At 43.4% G+C, this 19,317-nt stretch overlaps 4 protein-coding genes across 13 annotated transcripts; 3 read left to right on the plus strand and 1 right to left on the minus strand.

The window, feature by feature from the left end:
* The first annotated feature begins 488 nt into the window (after window positions 1-488).
* On the plus strand, window positions 489-12,378 carry gprc5bb (G protein-coupled receptor, class C, group 5, member Bb). Of its 5 annotated transcripts, none has more exons than XM_029850711.1 (5): window positions 489-705; window positions 814-1,429; window positions 9,997-11,098; window positions 11,709-11,821; window positions 11,903-12,378. In XM_029850711.1, the coding sequence occupies exons 3-5, from the start codon at window positions 9,997-9,999 to the stop codon at window positions 11,945-11,947; spliced, it is 1,260 nt and encodes a 419-aa protein (XP_029706571.1). In that variant the 5' UTR covers window positions 489-705; window positions 814-1,429; the 3' UTR covers window positions 11,948-12,378. The 5 variants fall into 5 exon arrangements, with proteins under 5 accessions (XP_029706571.1, XP_029706572.1, XP_029706573.1 ...); XM_029850712.1 differs by having other exon boundaries at window positions 870-1,429; XM_029850708.1 differs by lacking the exons at window positions 489-705; window positions 814-1,429 and adding exons at window positions 8,395-8,652; window positions 8,946-9,550.
* LOC115253269 (lipopolysaccharide-induced tumor necrosis factor-alpha factor homolog) lies at window positions 1,513-8,165 on the plus strand. 6 transcript variants are annotated; one of them, XM_029850715.1, is made up of 6 exons: window positions 1,513-4,782; window positions 5,543-5,847; window positions 5,932-6,276; window positions 7,171-7,221; window positions 7,300-7,453; window positions 7,892-8,165. In XM_029850715.1, the coding sequence occupies exons 1-6, from the start codon at window positions 4,667-4,669 to the stop codon at window positions 7,995-7,997; spliced, it is 1,077 nt and encodes a 358-aa protein (XP_029706575.1). In that variant the 5' UTR covers window positions 1,513-4,666; the 3' UTR covers window positions 7,998-8,165. The 6 variants fall into 6 exon arrangements, with proteins under 6 accessions (XP_029706575.1, XP_029706574.1, XP_029706577.1 ...); XM_029850714.1 differs by having other exon boundaries at window positions 1,513-2,672; window positions 3,911-4,782; window positions 7,171-7,453; XM_029850717.1 differs by lacking the exon at window positions 5,932-6,276.
* A 2,077-nt stretch (window positions 12,379-14,455) lies between the features above and the next one.
* On the plus strand, window positions 14,456-17,116 carry knop1 (lysine-rich nucleolar protein 1). Its single transcript, XM_011612444.2, has 5 exons — window positions 14,456-14,558; window positions 14,869-15,891; window positions 15,978-16,049; window positions 16,290-16,358; window positions 16,781-17,116. The coding sequence occupies exons 2-5, from the start codon at window positions 15,469-15,471 to the stop codon at window positions 17,084-17,086; spliced, it is 870 nt and encodes a 289-aa protein (XP_011610746.2). The 5' UTR covers window positions 14,456-14,558; window positions 14,869-15,468; the 3' UTR covers window positions 17,087-17,116.
* On the minus strand, window positions 17,032-19,288 carry exosc1 (exosome component 1). The gene is made up of 8 exons (XM_003972026.3): window positions 19,193-19,288; window positions 18,666-18,781; window positions 18,511-18,585; window positions 18,339-18,427; window positions 18,225-18,258; window positions 18,100-18,150; window positions 17,798-17,882; window positions 17,032-17,692 (listed from the first exon to the last, which is right to left on the minus strand). Exons 1-8 carry the CDS (start codon window positions 19,215-19,217, stop codon window positions 17,586-17,588), a joined length of 582 nt encoding a protein of 193 aa, XP_003972075.1. The 5' UTR covers window positions 19,218-19,288; the 3' UTR covers window positions 17,032-17,585.
* Window positions 19,289-19,317: the final 29 nt, after the last annotated feature.

Raw genomic sequence — 19,317 nt, forward strand, 5'->3', positions numbered from 1 at the left:
TTTCAACACCATCCTGTCCCTCACCACCTCGTGCAAGTTATCAAGTCTACAGCCAACAACAGACCCTGCCTTTTTAATGAGTTTGTTGAGTCTGTTGGCATCCTTAGCTTTAATGCCTGCACCCCAGCACACTACAGCAAAGAAGATGGTGCTAGCCAGGAGAGACTGGTAGAACATGTGGAGCATCCTGCTGCAAACACTGAAGGACCTGAGTCTCCTGAGGAACTAGAGTCTGCTCATGGCCTTCTTATAGACAGCATCGGTGTGATCTGGTTTGATAAATGTTCCAGCTGAACCTCCTGCTCTGTTAATGACTTTTAAACTTTTTTCTGTATATGTTTACTTAGGAAAGTTTTCTTCTAAAACATGAGGGTGGCGGTACCCTATTGCCCCCTACTGGCCAGCGGCCACTGCTTAAATTGTGCTTAATTTAACAGCAGATTGGTGCATTAATACAGATAAACAGCAGGTGGCGCCAATACACCTCATCCTTTTCGGCCTCGTCTTCAATGTTGAACGAACAATGGAGGCTCTGTAATGCTGCTGGGATTTAAATACAGCTTCAGTTTGGTATCTAAACTCCGAAGCAATAGAAGGACGTCACAGAAAGGGGGAACAGTCGGCTCAAAGTCCACAAAAGAATACAGAAACCAACAAGGTGAACAAGAATCTGTTCAGTTCATGCCAGGATGACGGTAATATCAGGTAGGTGTAAGAGCCACTATATAAACAAAGATTAATTGAACTGAATTCTGTTTTGACCTTTGAAAGTCATTGAATGCTGACTTTCATATTGCAATGTCATCCTGACAGATGTCATTTTCCTTTCTTCCAAATGCTGAATCTCCCACTTTTTGGTCATGGGAAAGATTTGTGTAAGTGGTATGAAGGAGGACATGGAAGTCTCAGGGCTGGAAATAACGAGAGACCAATACGGGCTAGGAGCAAAATGATATCCCGCATATTTCCTGCTTCCTTCATGGTCAGACAAGTGCATGAGCAAATCGTACTGCGTGGGTGAGGACAACTAAAGCTGGGATTGCATCTCTGTCGACACCTCCGCAGAACCAGTATGATGTGGGGAGGGAGCGAGAGAGAGAGAGGCAAAGACAGTGAGAGAGAAGGGAGAAAGACAGAAAATACATGGAAGGACGTGGGTGTGTGAAGTGTCAAGGAATGCATCAGAACTGTGTATTGTGGACGCAGCCGGACGAATCGTGGCGAGATTCAACTGGTCTCCCACAGTGACTTTTAAAAGGGTTAGGGTTGGACGGGTCTCCTTCTGGACGCCACAATGACTTTGAGCAACCAGGTCTCTCGTGTAAGTGCGTGAAGTCCAAAACTCCACAAAGCGGATGAAGAGATGCAGACTTGAAAAGGTGGACGCCCCTTTTACTGTCAATCATCAAGATTCCAGACATCATCCGAGGTGAGTTTGGTGTTGTTAGGAATTGCAGGGTTTTGTGTGTGTGTGTGTGTGTGTGTGTGTGTGTGTGTGGGGGGGGGGGGGGGGGGGTTAGGGTCCTCTTTGATAAGAGGAACAAAAAAAGAACAGATTAGAACTGCCCTTTTCACCAGGCTTGTGCACCCGCCTGACGGGGCCGCCGTGCGTCCTTTGCATGCGTGAATGCTATTTATAATATCTGAGCCATTGTCCCGGACGCAAGAAGAACGGTTCCGAGTTGCGTGTTTGGATTCCCTCAACAGTTTTTGTCTGTTTTAAAACCTTACTACAACACAAGGGTAACACAAAGGTAAAGTTCCCACATAATGAGATCTAAAATAACTGTATTATAAAATTATATAATAACTTGTATTCGGCTCAATGACTCTTCAATATATGTTTATATTATGTTTTTGGGACCTTTGTTTTTATGCAGTCTGCATATTAAAGCTACTGCATCTCTTTAGTTCTCTGGAGTTATAAATTAAAATAATTTAAAACGTATAATTAATTAGAGGATCTGGGCCATGTGTAAAGCAAAATAAAGTAGGATAAAATGAATAAGTACTTTAAATAAAAGTAGGTTCTGCCATTATTTGGCTCTATTTCTGGCCACGGTCTGAAATCTCCCACCTGGTTTCTTTCAAAAAGATCAAAATTCTAAAGCTGTCCATTTTCAGGTATTTTGGTAAAAGTATTAAGCAAGATATGAGGTGAAAAACATAAAAAGGCAGACAAGCTCAAATGGGAAAGTCCAACGAGTGCCACTCTTCATTCTTCAGGGTTTCATTCACTGAGCTAATGTGTCATCTTTGCCAAATAATAATTAAGCCATCATGGGGTATGTGGAGAGTCCTTGTGAGTACGCCTGTGGCTTGAATAAATGTTGATCGCAATTAAAATACAAAAAGAAAATCCCCTAACGAGTCACACCCTGTGTTACCTTGAAGAGACAAAGTTCCCGAGAAGCAGCTTCTGCTTTCTGTAGAAAATAAAGGCAGAAAAGTTAAACAACAAAGACCTTAATAACTAGAATTATGGAAAGAAGTGCTGAAGAAGAGCCGTCATCATGAAATAGACGGGGCAACATTATCAGGACCACTAGAATGAGAGGGGCGGGGCTACACAGAAAGAGGCGGGGCCTTTCGGAGTGACAGCAGCAGAAACTCCAGGAAACTGACCGGGCAACCTCAACCTGACAGAGGCCTCCATCGTCACCACCTTCCAGGTCAGTAAGCATACATGTTACCATCAACACGGTGCATTTTCCACCGTGCACGAGACCCGAACAGGACTGTCTGGGCTCTAATTCCACCTGTAAAGGTCAGGTCGCAGGGCAGACCGCCAGACACTCCCACCTTGGTGAATGAATTAGTGTGTAAATGCAGTTGTAATTATTTAAAGTTTGCATGGACTCTTCTGCCACATTCAGCTGTGAGGACATCTGGGGCTCATCAATGTCCCCAATCCTCTTCATCTCAATTTAAAATAGATCACGCAGTGATGAAAAGTGGTCTATTTATAAACAATGATGTCATTTTCAGCTTTCTGCACATGTAAAGCAAATTAATATTGCTAAAACTACGGCATTTCTGTGCAAAGCCAAAGAGGTGATGATAAATGTGTCGTATTTTAAAAATATCCCTCACAATAAAGCCTCGTTATTCTTATTCTGCTCGCTTCTTTCCAATTTAATTGTCTTCTTGATTCTGTTTTAAGTGTACTTTTGGCCATTTTATTCATTTGCTTTTTTATCAAAGGTGACATATACGTTTTTGCCTTCTATGCTTTTGCTCGTTATGAGCAAATATCGAATTTTTCGACCTTTCGCTGACGCGGATATTGGGGAGATTTAATTTAAGCCCTTGAGCCTTTTACTTTTGTGTTTAGCTCAGTCTGTTGGGACCTACCCTGCAGCGCAGAGGGTTCTTGGTTCAAGCCCCAGGGCATCCAAAACAGAGTGCTTTAGAGCACTGCCGAGGTACCCTTGAGCAAGGTTCAAATGCATGGGGCCCTGCCTCATCCCTTGTGTACTCTTCCCATCACTCCGAAAGGGATAAAGTGGTCAAGAAGATGAGATTTGTGATGTAAATGGACTTTAGCTATTACGTTGACGTGACCACCTGTTAGCTAGAGTTCACTATGTCCATGCAGCGACCGTGCATTTTCTTGCCCATTTGACCTCTCACGGATAAACAGACTTATTAAATATCTAAATTTCTGCAGCAGCGCTGGAGCTTTATTCATGTTGGCAGGGTAGGTGAGAAAGGGCTTCGGGGGGATTAAAGCAGGTCCCTGATTTAACCAGAGTAGTTCCTCCACTGCTGCCAGAAGACTTCCACCAACTCAGATCAAGTCAGTTTGTTGTTGTTTTTTAAAGAATAAACCAGCGTGTTTAAAGTCTTTTACACCGTAATTGGAAATCATCTTAAATGACGGCTGAAAACTGCTCCTTGTTTCGGGTAGAGAGAAGAACTCTCCATGAGATTCATCCTTCTCCTACGGCAGGAGGGTCGGAACCCAGTCATCGAGGGCCGTGATCCAGCCGTGTTTTGTTACTGACCAGGTCGAGACCCCTCTCACCTGGGGTCCCACTCGCCTCGTTATCTTTTTGAGAGGACGGGAAACCCGGCTGGTCTGAGGGACTGGGCTCTCTGAGACTCTCTTGATGTGCTGGGCTGACAGGTGACCGCACAGGGCCATCTGCTGGTGGCGCCGCACCCACGCACATCTGGATTTTTAACTTTAAACCAACCAGCGCGCATCTTCTTTTTGTTCCGGTGCATCAGGTTTAGTCTCCTGCTCTCAGGAGACATTAAGGACAGTTATACCCGCGGCTCAAATATCAGAAATATAGACATTTATTCATCACACACACAAAAAAATTATTATTCCAGACGAGATGAGCGTGGGGGTGTTTCTGCTTTCCAATTTCCTTTACATTAGTATTCATCCATTCCCTGTGACCTGTTACTCATCCAGCAGCAGAATCATTTTTTATGTGGTCGTGGACACGAAGGAATTGGATTAAAAAAAAAAAAAAAAAAAAAAAAAAAATCCGCTGTTGAAAGTCTCCAAATCAGAATAACAATATTTGAAATCATATTTCCCATAACTGTTTTATTCACTTCTGTCTGCTAACGGCGATCCAGAGCTGAAGATGAGGTAAAAAAAAAAAAAGAGAAAGAAAGAAACGCAGATATAAACCAGCCTATTACTGCAATGGCATGCAGAAATAGATCCACACCTCCACCTTTAAGAGGAGGCTGCTCCACCCTCCGGGCTTCAGCGCTGACCTTCCTGCCTTCGGTCCCGGGACCTCTCTCTCCTCCAGCAACGTAAGCAACCATTCATCTGCTTTCTTTTGAGAGGATTTCAAAACCCTTTTAAATTAAAAAAAAAAAAACTCATTAAGATGAGACGAACGTGAATATTCCGTTTCTGAACACAAACTAATCAAAAACTGACGAATATTGCATTTGTCTGTCGTGTGAGGATAGCATGTGTGTGTGTGTGTGTGTCTGTGTATGTGTGTGTGTGTGTGTGTGTGTGTGTGGGGGGGGGGGGGGGGGGGGGGGGGGTTATGAATCGTGCTGCCAAATAGTATACATGACATCCAGATAAGAACATAAGAGGAACGTAAAAAGAACAGATGCAGAGACACGGCTGAAAACCAGTCATTCAAGAACAGGTCTGAGTGGATTCCACTTGGCTCAAATCCAACCAGCTGTGCCTTTTCCTGTAAATACAACCTGATGTGAAACTGCTGCTACCCCGGCTGAACCTGTACGTCTGTCAACTCAACTGAGGATTTTTAAATCCCTTGGAAAAAAATAAACTGATTTGTAAACTCCAGAATGCAGAATCCATATTCCTGTAACAGTGGAAAGGGGAGGTTCTTGTTTTTCTTGTTTTCTTGTTGGTTTCTGAGTTTCACAAGCTTATGTACATTTAAAAGGCCCAGAGAGGCCGTGGGTGTAAACATTTTACCCATGCTCGACATTTCAGCCTCTGATAAAAACCCATCACCAGCTCATTTAAGCCTATTTCTTTCATTTAAGCTAATTCTCACTACGGTGGGGTTCTTCTGTCACACAGGCCTCCTTTTCTTGAACCTGAGGGAAATATGGACAAACTACTACTGGCACCACCGTATCCTGGTCCTCCCCTGGGAGTTTATCAAGCTCAACCTGCAGTTATCCAAGCTCAACCTGTAGTTGTCCAAGCTCCAACTGTAGTTGTCCAAGCTCCACCTACAGTTATCCAAGCTCCACCTGTAGTTGTCCAAGCTCCACCTGTAGTTGTCCAAGCTCCACCTGTAGTTGTCCAAGCTCCACCTGCAGTTATCCAAGCTCCACCTGTAGTTGTCCAAGCTCAACCTGTAGTTTATCAAGCTCAACCTGGTACATGTTCAAAACCTTAATCTGTGTTTATTTATCCTTTTACACAGCTGCTTCTTTCTTCTTTCTCCTTTTCTTGAACCTGAGGAAATATGGACAAACAACTACCGGTACCACCGTATCCTGGTCCTCCCCTGGGAGTGAATCAAGCTCAGCCTGGAGTTTTTCAAGCTCAACCTGGAGTTTATCAAGCTCAACCTGCAGTTATCCAAGCTCCACCTGTAGTTGTCCAAGCCCAACCTGCAGTTATCCAAGCTCCACCTGTAGTTGTCCAAGCTCCACCTGTAGTTGTCCAAGCTCCACCTACAGTTATCCAAGCTCCACCTGTAGTTGTCCAAGCTCCACCTACAGTTGTCCAAGCTCCACCTGTAGTTGTCCAAGCTCCACCTGTAGTTGTCCAAGCTCAACCTGTAGTTTACCAAGCTCAACCTGGTACATGTTCAAAACCTTAATCTGTGTTTATTTATCCTTTTACACAGCTGCTTCTTTCTCCTTTTCTTGAACCTGAGGAAATATGGACAAACAACTACCGGTACCACCGTATCCTGGTCCTCCCCTGGGAGTGAATCAAGCTCAACCTGGAGTTTTTCAAGCTCAACCTGGAGTTTATCAAGCTCAACCTGCAGTTATCCAAGCTCCACCTGTAGTTGTCCAAGCTCCACCTGCAGTTATCCAAGCTCCACCTGTAGTTGTCCAAGCTCAACCTGCAGTTATCCAAGCTCCACCTGTAGTTGTCCAAGCTCCACCTGTAGTTGTCCAAGCTCAACCTGTAGTTTATCAAGCTCAACCTGGTACATGTTCAAAACCTTAATCTGTGTTTATTTATCCTTTTACACAGCTGCTTCTTTCTTCTTATTTTGTTTGCATCTATAGTTAGCAGGGGTTTGTGTTCTGAGGACGGCTTCACACATCAACGCCAATCTCCGTCTCAGGTGGTGTTTCTGTGGGGCGGCGATTTGAAACGACCTGGAAGCCGAAGAAGACGAGGCAGTTTTGTCCAAGCACATTTTTTAAATGGACAATTGATTAAGATGAAGCAAAACCGTAGAGGAGAGGCTTCAGAAAAGACAACAAAGACTAAAAAATCTGATGAGGAATATATTGTATATTATACTCAAACCCAGAATCCTACTATTAAGGTTGGGACTATGACATATTTCAACTTTTATTCATGCCGTTGGGCTGATTGGAACCTTTTTCGCAGGACAATTGAGATGCTGGTTCAGATTTTGTGGTCTTAAACTGTCAGATGTTGTGTGGACTCGTTATTGCAGCCTGTTGATGAATATGTGCTTCTCCTACTAAACATCTCCTCCTCACATCCAGCTCAGACGGTCCACATGTACTCGACACAGCAGCCCCAGCTTGTTCAAACCGGTAAATCTCTTACTGGAACCGCGGCTGGAATGTTGTTGTTGATGTTGGTGTTGATGGGCGTCACAGAGTGTTTCTCAGTTCCAGTAATCACCAACGTAGGGATGGTGTCCCAGCTCCAAGATGTTCCTGGACGTATAACATGTCCTCACTGTGGACAGAGCGTCACCACTATAGTTAACTACAAATGTGGCCTCCTGACCTGGGTCATCTGTGGAGCGTTGGGAATCTTCGGGTTAGTATCCATAAACGCCATCTATATTGAGATAAAATATCCGTTTCGAGTAATACAGCCAGGATGCGCCAGGAGTATCTACTACGTGAAGAGCTTCCCATTAATAAAGAGACATCAAAAAAGGCTAACTAGGGCAGAATTTAATGAGATTCCATTCGTTTCTTAATCTGCGTGCTCTGTAGAAAAGATAGAAATAGAGATTTCAAAAGAAACAGGTGAGAACAAAGCTGAAGGTGACTTAGTTTCAGCTGTAAAAACACTGAGCTTGTTGAAGGTGGAGCCTCACATGCGTCAGTGGTATGCTGCTGAGCAAACACCACGCTGGAAACCAGTGAAACAGCTCGGACAGTTTACTGGAACTGACCTCCGCCTCAGAGACCTATACAATCAGAGTTATAACAGACACATGCTGAAACTTTGTCCTTACTTTGTCCTCAGTATCTGGCCGTGCTGCCTGATCCCATTCTGTGTACCGTCGTGCAAGGACGTGGAACACACCTGCCCTTGCTGCAATGCCGTCCTGCGCCTTCACAAACGCATGTAAAAGTCAAGGCGACGCTGTGACCTCCACAGCCAGTGTGAGACCGGCTCAAGAGTAAAAAGCCTTTTCATATGGAATTCAACATATACAAAGCAGATATGCATCTATACATACTGTCTGGCCTTTGCTCAGACATACATAAATGCAAATAAATTGTTATTTTGATCACTTGATGAGTTATGTGACCTTTTTAATTAAATGTTTCATTACAAGAATAGTGATCTGGTTTAACAAATGTTCTAGCTGAACCTCCTGCTCTGTTAATGACTTATAAACTTTTTTCTGTATATGTTTACTTAGGAAAGTTTTCTTCTAAAACATGAGGGTGGCGGTACCCTATTGCCCCCTACTGGCCAGCGGCCACAGCTTAAATAGTGCTTAATTTAACAGCAGATTGGTGCATTAATACAGATAAACAGCAGGTGGCGCCAATAGACCTCATCCTTTTCGGCCTCGTCTTCAATGTTGAACGAACAATGGAGGCTCTGTAATGCTGCTGGGATTTAAATACAGCTTCAGTTTGGTATCTAAACTCCGAAGCAATAGAAGGACGTCACAGAAAGAGGGAACAGTCGGCTCAAAGTCCACAAAAGAATACAGAAACCAACAAGGTGAACAAGAATCTGTTCAGTTCATGCCAGGATGACGGTAATATCAGGTAGGAGATGCATGGACCAGGTCCCTGGTCGAAAGTTTCCTGTGTAAATATATAACTAAATTCCAGAGACAAAAAAACCAAAACCAGTCTGCAAACTTCTTTGTGATAGCGAATTTTTCTTTGCCATTTTTGCTTGTTGGGAGTCTGGCCCAGGGTTTCTGTAAAGCCCATAGAACCTATTTTGGTTGTAAGAGCCACTATATAAACAAAGATTCATTGAACTGAATTCTGTTTTGACCTTTGAAAGTCATTGAATGCTGACTTTCATGTATATTGCAATGTCATCCTGACAGATGTCATTTTCCTTTCTTCCAAATGCTGAATCTCCCACTTTTTGGTCATGGGAAAGATTTGTGTAAGTGGTATGAAGGAGGACATGGAAGTCTCAGGGCTGGAAATAACGAGAGACCAATACGGGCTAGGAGCAAAATTATATACCGCATATTTCCTGCTTCCTTCATGGTCAGACAAGTGCATGAGCAAATCGTGCTGCGTGGGTGAGGACAACTAAAGCTGGGATTGCATCTCTGTCGACACCTCCGCAGAACCAGTATGATGTGGGGAGGGAGCGAGAGAGAGAGAGGCAAAGACAGTGAGAGAGAAGGGAGAAAGACAGAAAATACATGGAAGGACGTGGGTGCGTGAAGTGTCAAGGAACTGCGTATTCTGGACGCAGCCGGACGAATCGTGGCGAGATTCAACTGGTCTCCCACAGTGACTTCTAAAAGGGTTAGGGTTGGACGGGTCTCCTTCTGGACGCCACAATGACTTTGAGCAACCAGGTCTCTCGTGTAAGTGCGTGAAGTCCAAAACTCCACAAAGCGGATGAAGAGATGCAGACTTGAAAAGGTGGACGCCCTTTTACTGTCAATCATCAAGATTCCAGACATCATCCGAGGTGAGTTTGGTGTTGTTAGGAAGTGCAGGGTTGGGAATTTCATGTGGTGCTGATTGAAAACCGATGGTCAGGGAGCTTCACACCCAGAAGTGTGTGTGTGTGTGTGTGTGTGTGTGTGTGTGTGCGTGTCTTTATCATTGCTTTTGGATATTGAATGTCAACTTCTTGCCCAGTGTGCAATGTTGTCAACCCACGCTGTTTTCAGTTTCCATGGAAACCTTTGCTGAGTGCTAAAAGCGTTTCTGCTCTGTGAGTGTGTTTCTGAGTGACTGTAAAAAAAAAAATAACCCACATAAATTTATTCCTGATACAGAACAGCCTCCTGGATGGAGCCGTTTCCGGAGCACAGTTTCCAACCTGTGCTGTGATTCATAGAATGATGCATTAGTATTCGTTTTTCACCAGCTGCTTTGATTTGTAGATCTCTTCTCTCTTTTCTCTCTAAGATGGCCGCCAGCCCCGCCATCATCTGCCTCCTGTCACTGATCAGCTACGCCTCCGGCCACCTGCCCCTGAATCCTCCGCAGGGATGTAGCGCGGACCTGGACCCCTCGTACCGAGTGCTCTGCGACCTGGAGTCGGTGTGGGGTGTGGTTCTGGAAGCCGTGGCCTGCAGCGGAGGCCTCAGCTCGCTGGTCCTCGCTGTGCTCCTGCTGGTCAAGCTGCGCTCCCTTTCGGACCCCTCCAGGCGCTCTGGTGTGGGGCCTCTTCTCCTGCTCCTGGGCACCCTTTTGGGTATTTTCTCCATCTCCCTGGCTTTCCTGGTGGGGAAAAACCAGGTGCTGTGTGTTATCCGCAGAGCTTTCTGGGGGCCCCTTTTTGCCCTGTGCTTTTCCAGTTTGCTCGTGCAGGGCGTGAGGCTCAAGAGACTGGTGGCTGGTAAGATGAGCCCATCGGGCAGCTCCCTGGCAGCCCTCGGTCTGGCCCTTGCTCTGGTGCAGGGCATCATTTCAGCTGAATGGGTGTTATTGACTGTAGTCAGGGAGGGCCACCCAGCCTGCGTTTATCCACCTTTAGACTTTGCTCTCATTTGCAGCTACACCCTGGGACTGTTGCTCATAGCTATGGGACTCTCTCTGGGAGTAGTGCTGTGTGGAGGAGAGATGGGAGCCGAAGGAGCAGGTGGGAGTGAAGAAGATGGAGACGACAGCGAAAAGCACAGGTGGAAATGCAACGCCGTGTGGCTCTTCCTGTCCAGTCTGGCATCGGCACTGCTGTGGGTGGCCTGGTTAGGCTTCTACCTGTACGGCAGCCAGGCGCTCAGAGGGAAGGGGAAAGGTGAGAGGTCAGGAGGAGGGAAGGATGTGAAGGTGTTGGATGAGCCCGCGCTGGCCGTGGCCCTGGTCATTCAGGGCTGGATCCTGCTGCTGCTCCATGCCATCCCAGAGGCACACCTGTGTCTCCGGAATCCTCCCCAGTCCAGCACGCAAGACTTCTTTGACACCAGTCACGCCACCCCTCCGGCAAATTTCGGGGACGACGTGCCTTCGCATCACTCCCACCGACCCTTTGCGGAAAGCCAGACCTTCATGGAGGAGCACAGCGCAAGTATGTCCATGTGACGTGTTTGTGTCTCGCTGGACATGTTTGAGAGAAACGTTACAGAGGAAGTGGAAGCTTTCCAAGCCAGACTGTATTTCAAATGTGTCTGGTACTAAAGCTTCGACTGTTAGAGAGAAGGACACGGTTGCTTGGCAACTGACAACTAAAATAAATGATCCTTTCAGCTGAATGACTGTGAGATTTAGGGATTCTTTGTCATACGGGTGATTCAGAGCCCAGCTGTAACGAGCCTTATAGGTTTGTTGACATCTAATTCTACACTCATTTTAAGTTAGCATCCATCCAACCTGTCAAATTGTGGTTGATGATGTGACCGTGACAGGGAGACGTTTTAAGGGACCGGGATGAAAAGAGAAATCTCTGTTTTTTTATCGGGATGAGATTAGTGGAGAAATAGATTGCTTTGTGATGCTCGAAGCAACAGAGACACACAGTTAATCTCAGACCAGGTTAGGTAAGCTAGGTAGTTACCACCCCCCCCCCCCCCCCTTTAATGTTATTCAATATAAGTGTTAATGTACAGCAACTGCACCCTGCTGAAGAAGCATCCAGTCGGATAAGTAGCCAGAACCCTGACTTTTGACTCTTCTTTCAGCTCTTCAGAGTGGAACATACCACAGCAGCCAGAGGGGCGCTCGGCCTGGCATCGCCTTCAGGGGTCACGTCTACCAACCCACTGAGATGGCTCTGGTCATGAACGGAGGAACGGTAGGCATGGCAACGACGCATTCTGCTGCCACTCGGCCACACTGAGTGTTGTTTACTGTTTCTTTTTCTCCATTGTTACAGATGCCAACAGCCCCAATTAAGTACACCGGACGACGGCTGTGGTGATATGGGAATAGTCTGATGCGTGAAAGCTGTGCTGCCTCTTTATCTGGGGGCTGGATGTGAAATCATACGAGAGGCAAGACACAGTGACTTTTAGGACACTTTGTCATGACAGATGTTGTTTATGGTGCATTATTTAAATCAACTGTAGTCTCCAGTCGGTGTGATACATAAGCTATGATGCATAGACAATGTGTGAAATATAACAAGTATGTAGATGACATGCATACACCTACACAGATTGGTCTCTGCGTGATATGCTGGAAACACCTAAAGGACATTGTTTTTTCTCTATAATGCATCGATCATTGCTGCAAACCTAATTTTAACTACTTAGATGGTTTATCCTGTACCGCTTGATCAACGTGGGATTCAAAAGGCTACTGCTCTAGCAGACATATTTTAATACGTACATAATTAAAAGCCATTAAGCACTGATATACCTACTGTATGATATACAATATTCACTGCTGGAAGTTGCAATTTTGCACTGTTTTTTAAAGACTGAAGTTGTCTGGGAACTGATATCTGCACCTGATAATAATATGAGATGCCTGTCAAGGCAAAGCTGATGCGTTTTACTAATTATGTATTTTTAAGAGTATTTTGAGAGTTTTCTACACTCCCCCCATATGTTGGCAGACAGCACAGTTTTAGTTAGGGGTCTCAGAGTTCGCTGTCCCAAAAGCTGAAGTCACCCAAACCATTGCAGGAACACCTACATCATGACAGACAGCGAAAGTTTCCCTGAAGGAGACATCGAATTCCATGTAATTGGAGCTTGTGTGTTTTCCATTTCTTTATTTCAAATGCAGGAAGTGTTGTGCTCATAATTATTTTGTCATAGCTTGCTCTTCGAATATTGGAATGTGTTGAATATTGCGGGACACATTCAGCGATTCACCACTGTAGATATAAACACCAGTGAGTAGCAACAATTGCCTCACAACAGGAAGGTCATGGGTGCAATCCCCAGATCCATCAGGCCTTTTTGTGTTGAGAAACACTCTCTCTGGGTGCTGTGGGTTCCCCCATACAGCTGCTAAGCTACAGCAGCTCAGGACGGACCCTACATCTGATAATTTAAAATGCTCCTTTCTTTCAAGATTCAAGATTCAAGATTCAAGATTCAAGAGTACTTTATTGATCCCTTTAGGGGGTGTCCACCAGGGAAATTAGCATCTCCAAAGATCTACAAGCATCTACAAAATTTCCCACCACCATTTCACCCCATCAAACCTATTAAAGATAATAAAAATATAATAAAATAAGAAATAAAATAGAATAAATTAAAAATAGAATATGAATATAAATATAGAACTATAAAAATGTTCCAGTTCTCCTGTTGGCCCTCCTCCCCCCCTGTGAGGAGTTGAACAGCCTGATGGCTCGCTTTGGCTTTCCCAAATACAAACAATACTCCTTTGTGCCAGTTAAAGTCTTGATATTTTAATTTCAAAGAAGAAAAAAGTGTAAATGCCCAATTGAACATTGCCCATTCACGCGCATGTGAACAAGCACTTTTGTGGTAAGCCTAAACTGAAACAGGCTTCTTTGAAATGTGCGCTGTAATGTTGAACAAAAGTGTGTTTGGAATGTGTTTTACTTATCCTATATAACTTTGTTTTAACTATGTAAATATCCAAATTCCACCTTGGAGATGCTCCAATAACGCACCGTCACTTTTATGACAGCTGAACATGAATGTCTGTAATGTGATTTGCACAGAGTGGTTAATTCATCAACGCAGAGTTTCCGGTATTTTCCATATGCTGTGCGACTGACAGATGAAGATGTCGCAGACTGTATGATTCCTTTGCGTATAATGTTCTTAAAATACCCTCTACTACATATTTAGCCATTAAAGATAAATGACTTCCAGAGGCTGCAGGAGTTCAGATGGAAGCTGCCAGGATCTGTCTGTGGGAATAATAATAATAATACTAATACTACTACTACTACTACTACTACTACTACTACTACTAATAATAATAATAATTGCACAAACTGCTCTGGGACGCCACAGGATTACACTGATTATGATACAAACCCTGGCAGTTAAAACCAGAAAAGCATATGGCAGCTTTACCACTTGGTTATATTTTTCAATAAACAATAAATGGTTCCATAACATTATGTTAATTGATCTTGTACAAGATTGTTAAGTGTTTCCTTCAGTTATTTATGAGGTTGGATATGTATCTATTGCTAAAAATGTGTCTGCAATATGTTTACTTTTCCAACTGACTGCAAATGTGTTTGGTAAATATGTTTATTGAATAAAGTTAACAAATAACACACCACATCAGTCTCTCACTTAGTTGTTTATTACAACAAATTTGAAAAAGGGAGGATCATTAAATAACTTAATTATTTAAAAAATATATACATTTTACCTGTACATGAGATCTCTCTGACCTTTAATTTGAGAATAAATACACTCCAGAATAACAACCTGGGCGTGAAAGTGTAATAATAAATCACGTGAACATGCGTTACTACAGAAGCCTGCTTGGCCCTTAACGGAAGTAGTAGAGAAGCAGCTTCCGGAAATAGAAAATGAACTTCCGGGTTAAGAAACACGCTTGAATCACACGTTTGTTTACTAAAATCAGTAAGTAAGTTTAATTTATTCCCTCTTTCACACGTTGGGGTTAGGATTTTTGCAATAGTATTAAAAAAAACACTAATTTTTCACTGGAATGCCGAAATTTTACACGTAGATTACTAATAATTTCTCAAAGCATGCTGTTGTTTTGAAAAATACAAAATCCTGAATAATTCTCCGACCTTGCCCGATTTTAATGGCCAATGAGATTATCACGACAGATTAAATTTCATATCTGATCACATACTTTTAAGTCTCGCAATTTGATCAATTTGTAATATAGTTACTGTTTTACAACTGATCTTTGTTTCTGCAGACAAACTAAAACTCATTTTTATGAAGGGGTGAATGTGAAGAGTAAGGAAGAGATGACTGAAGAGAAAAAATTGAAAAAGGTGAAAAAAAATAAGAATGAAAAAGCCTCTCTACAGAAAAACGACTGTGTTAATGACAGAATCTTAACAGTTCTTTGTCAAGAAAAGGAGTCTTGTGTTCAGGCTGATGAAAAAGCTGGAAAGAAGAAGGAAAAATATGTCAATGAATGTTTGTTCAACACCACAGATGGTGAAGACATCAGTAAAAAAAAGAAAAAGAAGAAAAGCAGGATAGTGACTATAAAATAGAAACTCCATTGTGTAAAATTAAAGACAATAAAAAGAGGAAAAAGTCTACATGTGCTGATTTAGAACATGTAGAAATAGATGTGAAGGAGGAGCCAAAGAAAATCAAAAAGAAAAAAAATGCAGAGACTGTAGAATGGGCTAAAGAAAAGAAAAAGAATACAGCTGATGAGAAAACATCTGATGCTATAGAGGAAAAACACTCAAAAAAGCATAAAAAGTCCCCCCAAATTGTGGCTGAGGATCAAGAGACAGCAGAAGAAACAGGTGACAGTGAAGGGGTAAAACAGAGCAAAATGGCTCTAAAACCTGTAAAGAATAAAAAAGTGAAGACAAGAGAACATGGAAATAAAGTGACAGCGGCTGAAATTAAAGATGATGTCAAGAAGAAGAAAGAGAACCCTGCAAAGAGTGATCATATGAAAGAGGAGAAAAAGAAGCCTAAAAAAACAGCTTTGGAGTGTGCTGATGTTGAGGAGCCACAGCTGAGGCAGAAGAAGAAAAGTAAAAAGCGCAGTGTTCAAGATGAGGCTGAACCCCCATTAGTGAATTCTGAGGAGCAGCAGAGTGAAGAAAAGCTCACGGGAACGGGCAGAAAAAAGAACAAACGAAAAGAGCACACCACGATGGTGGACGCCCCAGCGGAGCATCTGTGTTCTGGTAATGCCCCGAAACCGAAGAAGACAAAGAAGGTTAAAGAAGAGGTGGAAGATCAGAATGTAAGTGGGCAGTCTAAGAAGCACCGGATCCATTTTCAGGCTTTTAACTTTGTTTTTCATAAATTCTGGATGAATATTTGTTCCAGGAGCTGTCTCAGATGGATGTGGTGTTTTTGTCTGTGAAGAATGGAAACACTGACGAGGTCACCATCAACCAGGCGAGCCACGTTCTTTATTATCATGGCATCCTGTCAGTTAAGCAGAAATGGAATTAAAGAAACCGGTGTTTGTTGTGTCTGCACAGTAGGAATTACCTCTTCATCTTTCTGGCAAACTAAAAACACATCACTGTTTCAGTTGTCCAAGCTAAACTTCTGGCTTGAGCTTATTTAAATTCTGTCTGTTATGAGGCTTTAATGCCCTTTAGCTTCTCTCCACTGAAGTGAATTTTGTCACAGGAGCGGAGACGAGCGTTACAGACGGAGAACGACCAGGCGTCACGCCCGCAAATACCTGCCAGTCCTTCGGTCAGTATAAGACCCTCCAAATCATTTTCGTTTAAAAAGCAGTTCAGTGTGTTTTGTAGTATTTCATTTCTTGTACCAGAAGAACACAAGTGATGGATGGACGTCTCCTCCAGGTAAGGTTCCCATGGCAGCAAAAACATGCCTGTAGAGGGGAAGTAGCACCTTTCTGTTGGTGTATTACATGAACGAGTACCCTATTGTTCCTGCAGTTTCCATTTTGTTGTAAACTCAAGCTGCTATCACCCCTCTAGAACCCACCGCATGGTTATTAAAGCTTTTATTACCTACAGCGTAACTCAATAACAGTGCTTGATAAGTGCAGGTTTCTTTGGACCACTATCCACTTGCTTTGTTTTGGTCCTCAGGAGACGACAGCAGATTTTTCCACTGTAGATTTTAATGTTCTTGGGTCTGTTCTTCAGGGTTTGGGTCAGTGGAGCACAGCGCAGTTCGACAGCTCTGAAAAACAGCAGAAGTTCCTTCGCCTGATGGGCGGCTTCAAAAAGGGGTTTCAGCCCGCTACAACCACCGCCACAGGAGCAAATATGGCCCTCGGGACGCATGGACAGCAGCAGCTACAGCAGAAACTTCTGGACGAATTTGACCGTGCACACTCGCGCAGACTTGACTCCAGCAACAGGGGAGCAGGGATTGGGTTTACTGCACCAGTAAATAAGAAGTTTTTCATTGATGTCAATGCATCACGATCAGTGCGCTTTGATGATTGAACCGTAATTAGGTTTTTATTCATTTGTAATCATGTGAGAGCCAAAATGACCGCATCAACAGCAGTCTGCATGTAATAAATATTTGGTACCAATGATATAAAACTCTTTGAGTGTGTTTTTATATTGATGAATGAGTCACATATTGATTTTCTTCATTTTAGTAAAAATATGCAGAGACGGGGGTGAGGCACGGTCAAAATAACTTCAGTCAAGAAATGTTATAAACTGTTTAAAAGAAAGTAACCCTCGCAAAAAAGGATGTTTTGTTCTTACGGCTAGACTCTGCATTTCTGGAAAATTCCTGGACCACAGGAGTAATTTTGGATGCTGTACAAAAGAGCCAAGAGACCAGCTTAAATAACCAGCTTTCCAAACTAAAATGTCCTTGAGATCATTTGCCAAGCTGGCACCTGTACATTGACACCTGCATAGATAACCTCCTTGCTGTGTCACAACAGAACTATGTGATGAGAGAGAATGGCTAGTGGGCTCCCGTCCCTCATGCCTCTAGATGTTTGGCCTGCACTCGTGCAACTTTACGTAACTCTTTAGCATAAGTCAGTGGGCACTGCATCTCACTCCAACTGATTGGAACCATCACTGCACCTGGAGAACAAAAAGTTTTAATTGGTCACATTTCTGGATCGATTTTGCTGTGTTACTTTGTCGCCACCTTGTGTTCACAATGTTGAAGTGAGCGGTGACGTTTACCTGATTCACTGTGTGCTACCACCACCCCCAGTTCATTCTCTGCTGTTGTCAACAGGTAGCTGGACTCCACATTACCAAGAGACATCTGATGTGACAGGTCAAGTATTGACAGCAAAGATTATACATACATTTTGAAAACTTTTAGTTTTCATTTATTTTGGTTGTTGCTAACATTTGGTTAAAATTTGGCAAGAGCACGTAAAGAAATATATTTCCTGAGGAAAACTGGTGAAATGTTTAATACTTATTTTATCTACTTTACTTAATATTGTGTTCTAGATTCTATAGAGGGTTAAGGATACAACTTTTGCCAGGACAATGTCACCAGGCCTGAAGCTTTTGTAAATCTCCACCTGCAACAAAAAACCCCAATCTTTGTTAAACAACTGCGAGCTGCAGAAGTAATGCTCAGAAGATTGAAACACACCTTGTCTTTCTCTGTCGCACGAACATCTTCTTTCCTGTCAGAGCAAGTTCAGTCAATAGTGTTGCAGAGAAATAAAATAGAAAGCAATACAGATGCTTTTCTTTGTCCCGTTACCTGATTGTTCCTTTGAAGTGGTCCTTCAATGACGTGGACCCGACCTTTAGGATGTGGACTTTGGCAAATCTTGGGTTGATGCTGGTCACCTGTACAATTAAAGTTTGATGAGGTGCCAGGAGAAACCATGAAACGCTCAGGTGATTCTCAGTCACTTTTCCTCCTTTCATACCTTACAGGTGACTATTGCTCCCACATCTGGTAGCAGTTGTAATTCTGTTCCTCTCACCACAGAGATCATGGGTAGCTACCATAGCATTCCAACATACAAAATAATATTAATGCTTGTAACCATACATACAGGCTAACATCACACGAAACAGTTACCTCTTTCCCCTCACTTTTCCTAACGACATAGCCTGCTAGTGAGGAGTGTATGTAGCCATGCCTCAGGTATACCCCCGTGCCCAGAACACAGTCTTCAGCACTGCACAGCTTTTCACCTGGAAAGAATAAAAACCATGAAGTCGTGTGCATTATGTGACCATGAAGCAAAAAGTGAAACACCATATTGGTGTGGTCGCCTGCACGCCGAGCTTGTTGCATAAACCTATAGAAGAAATAAGTATGCAAACATCATCTCATCTACTGAAGGGACACCAATCAATATACCTAAGACGGCGTTTATTATGAACATTGGAGTAGTCTTTTTTTAGAAAGACATTTACGTCAACACAGAGCAGCAAGTAGCCCTGTCTGTAGAAAGTGGGAAGTGGGCTGGTAGCAGAAGAGGCGCTGAGGGTGACACAGTACAGTGGCAGTGGGAGACACAAACCTAAACTAGCTGATATTCCCAGTTTACAGCAGCGCGTCTAAGAAGGCTAAACAGGCGTAAAAAGATAAAGGGGACTCACCTGGTATACAAACTTTCGCGGACATTTTGTTGTGATGCACGCGCGAGTCGCTTATTGATGACGACGGGCTTCGCGCGGTGATCTGACGCAATAGAATTTGTACTGCGCATGTGCAAAAAGGCATC

This window comes from Takifugu rubripes, chromosome 17 (assembly GCF_901000725.2).
Source record: "Takifugu rubripes chromosome 17, fTakRub1.2, whole genome shotgun sequence".
NCBI classification, from domain to species: Eukaryota; Metazoa; Chordata; class Actinopteri; order Tetraodontiformes; family Tetraodontidae; genus Takifugu; species Takifugu rubripes.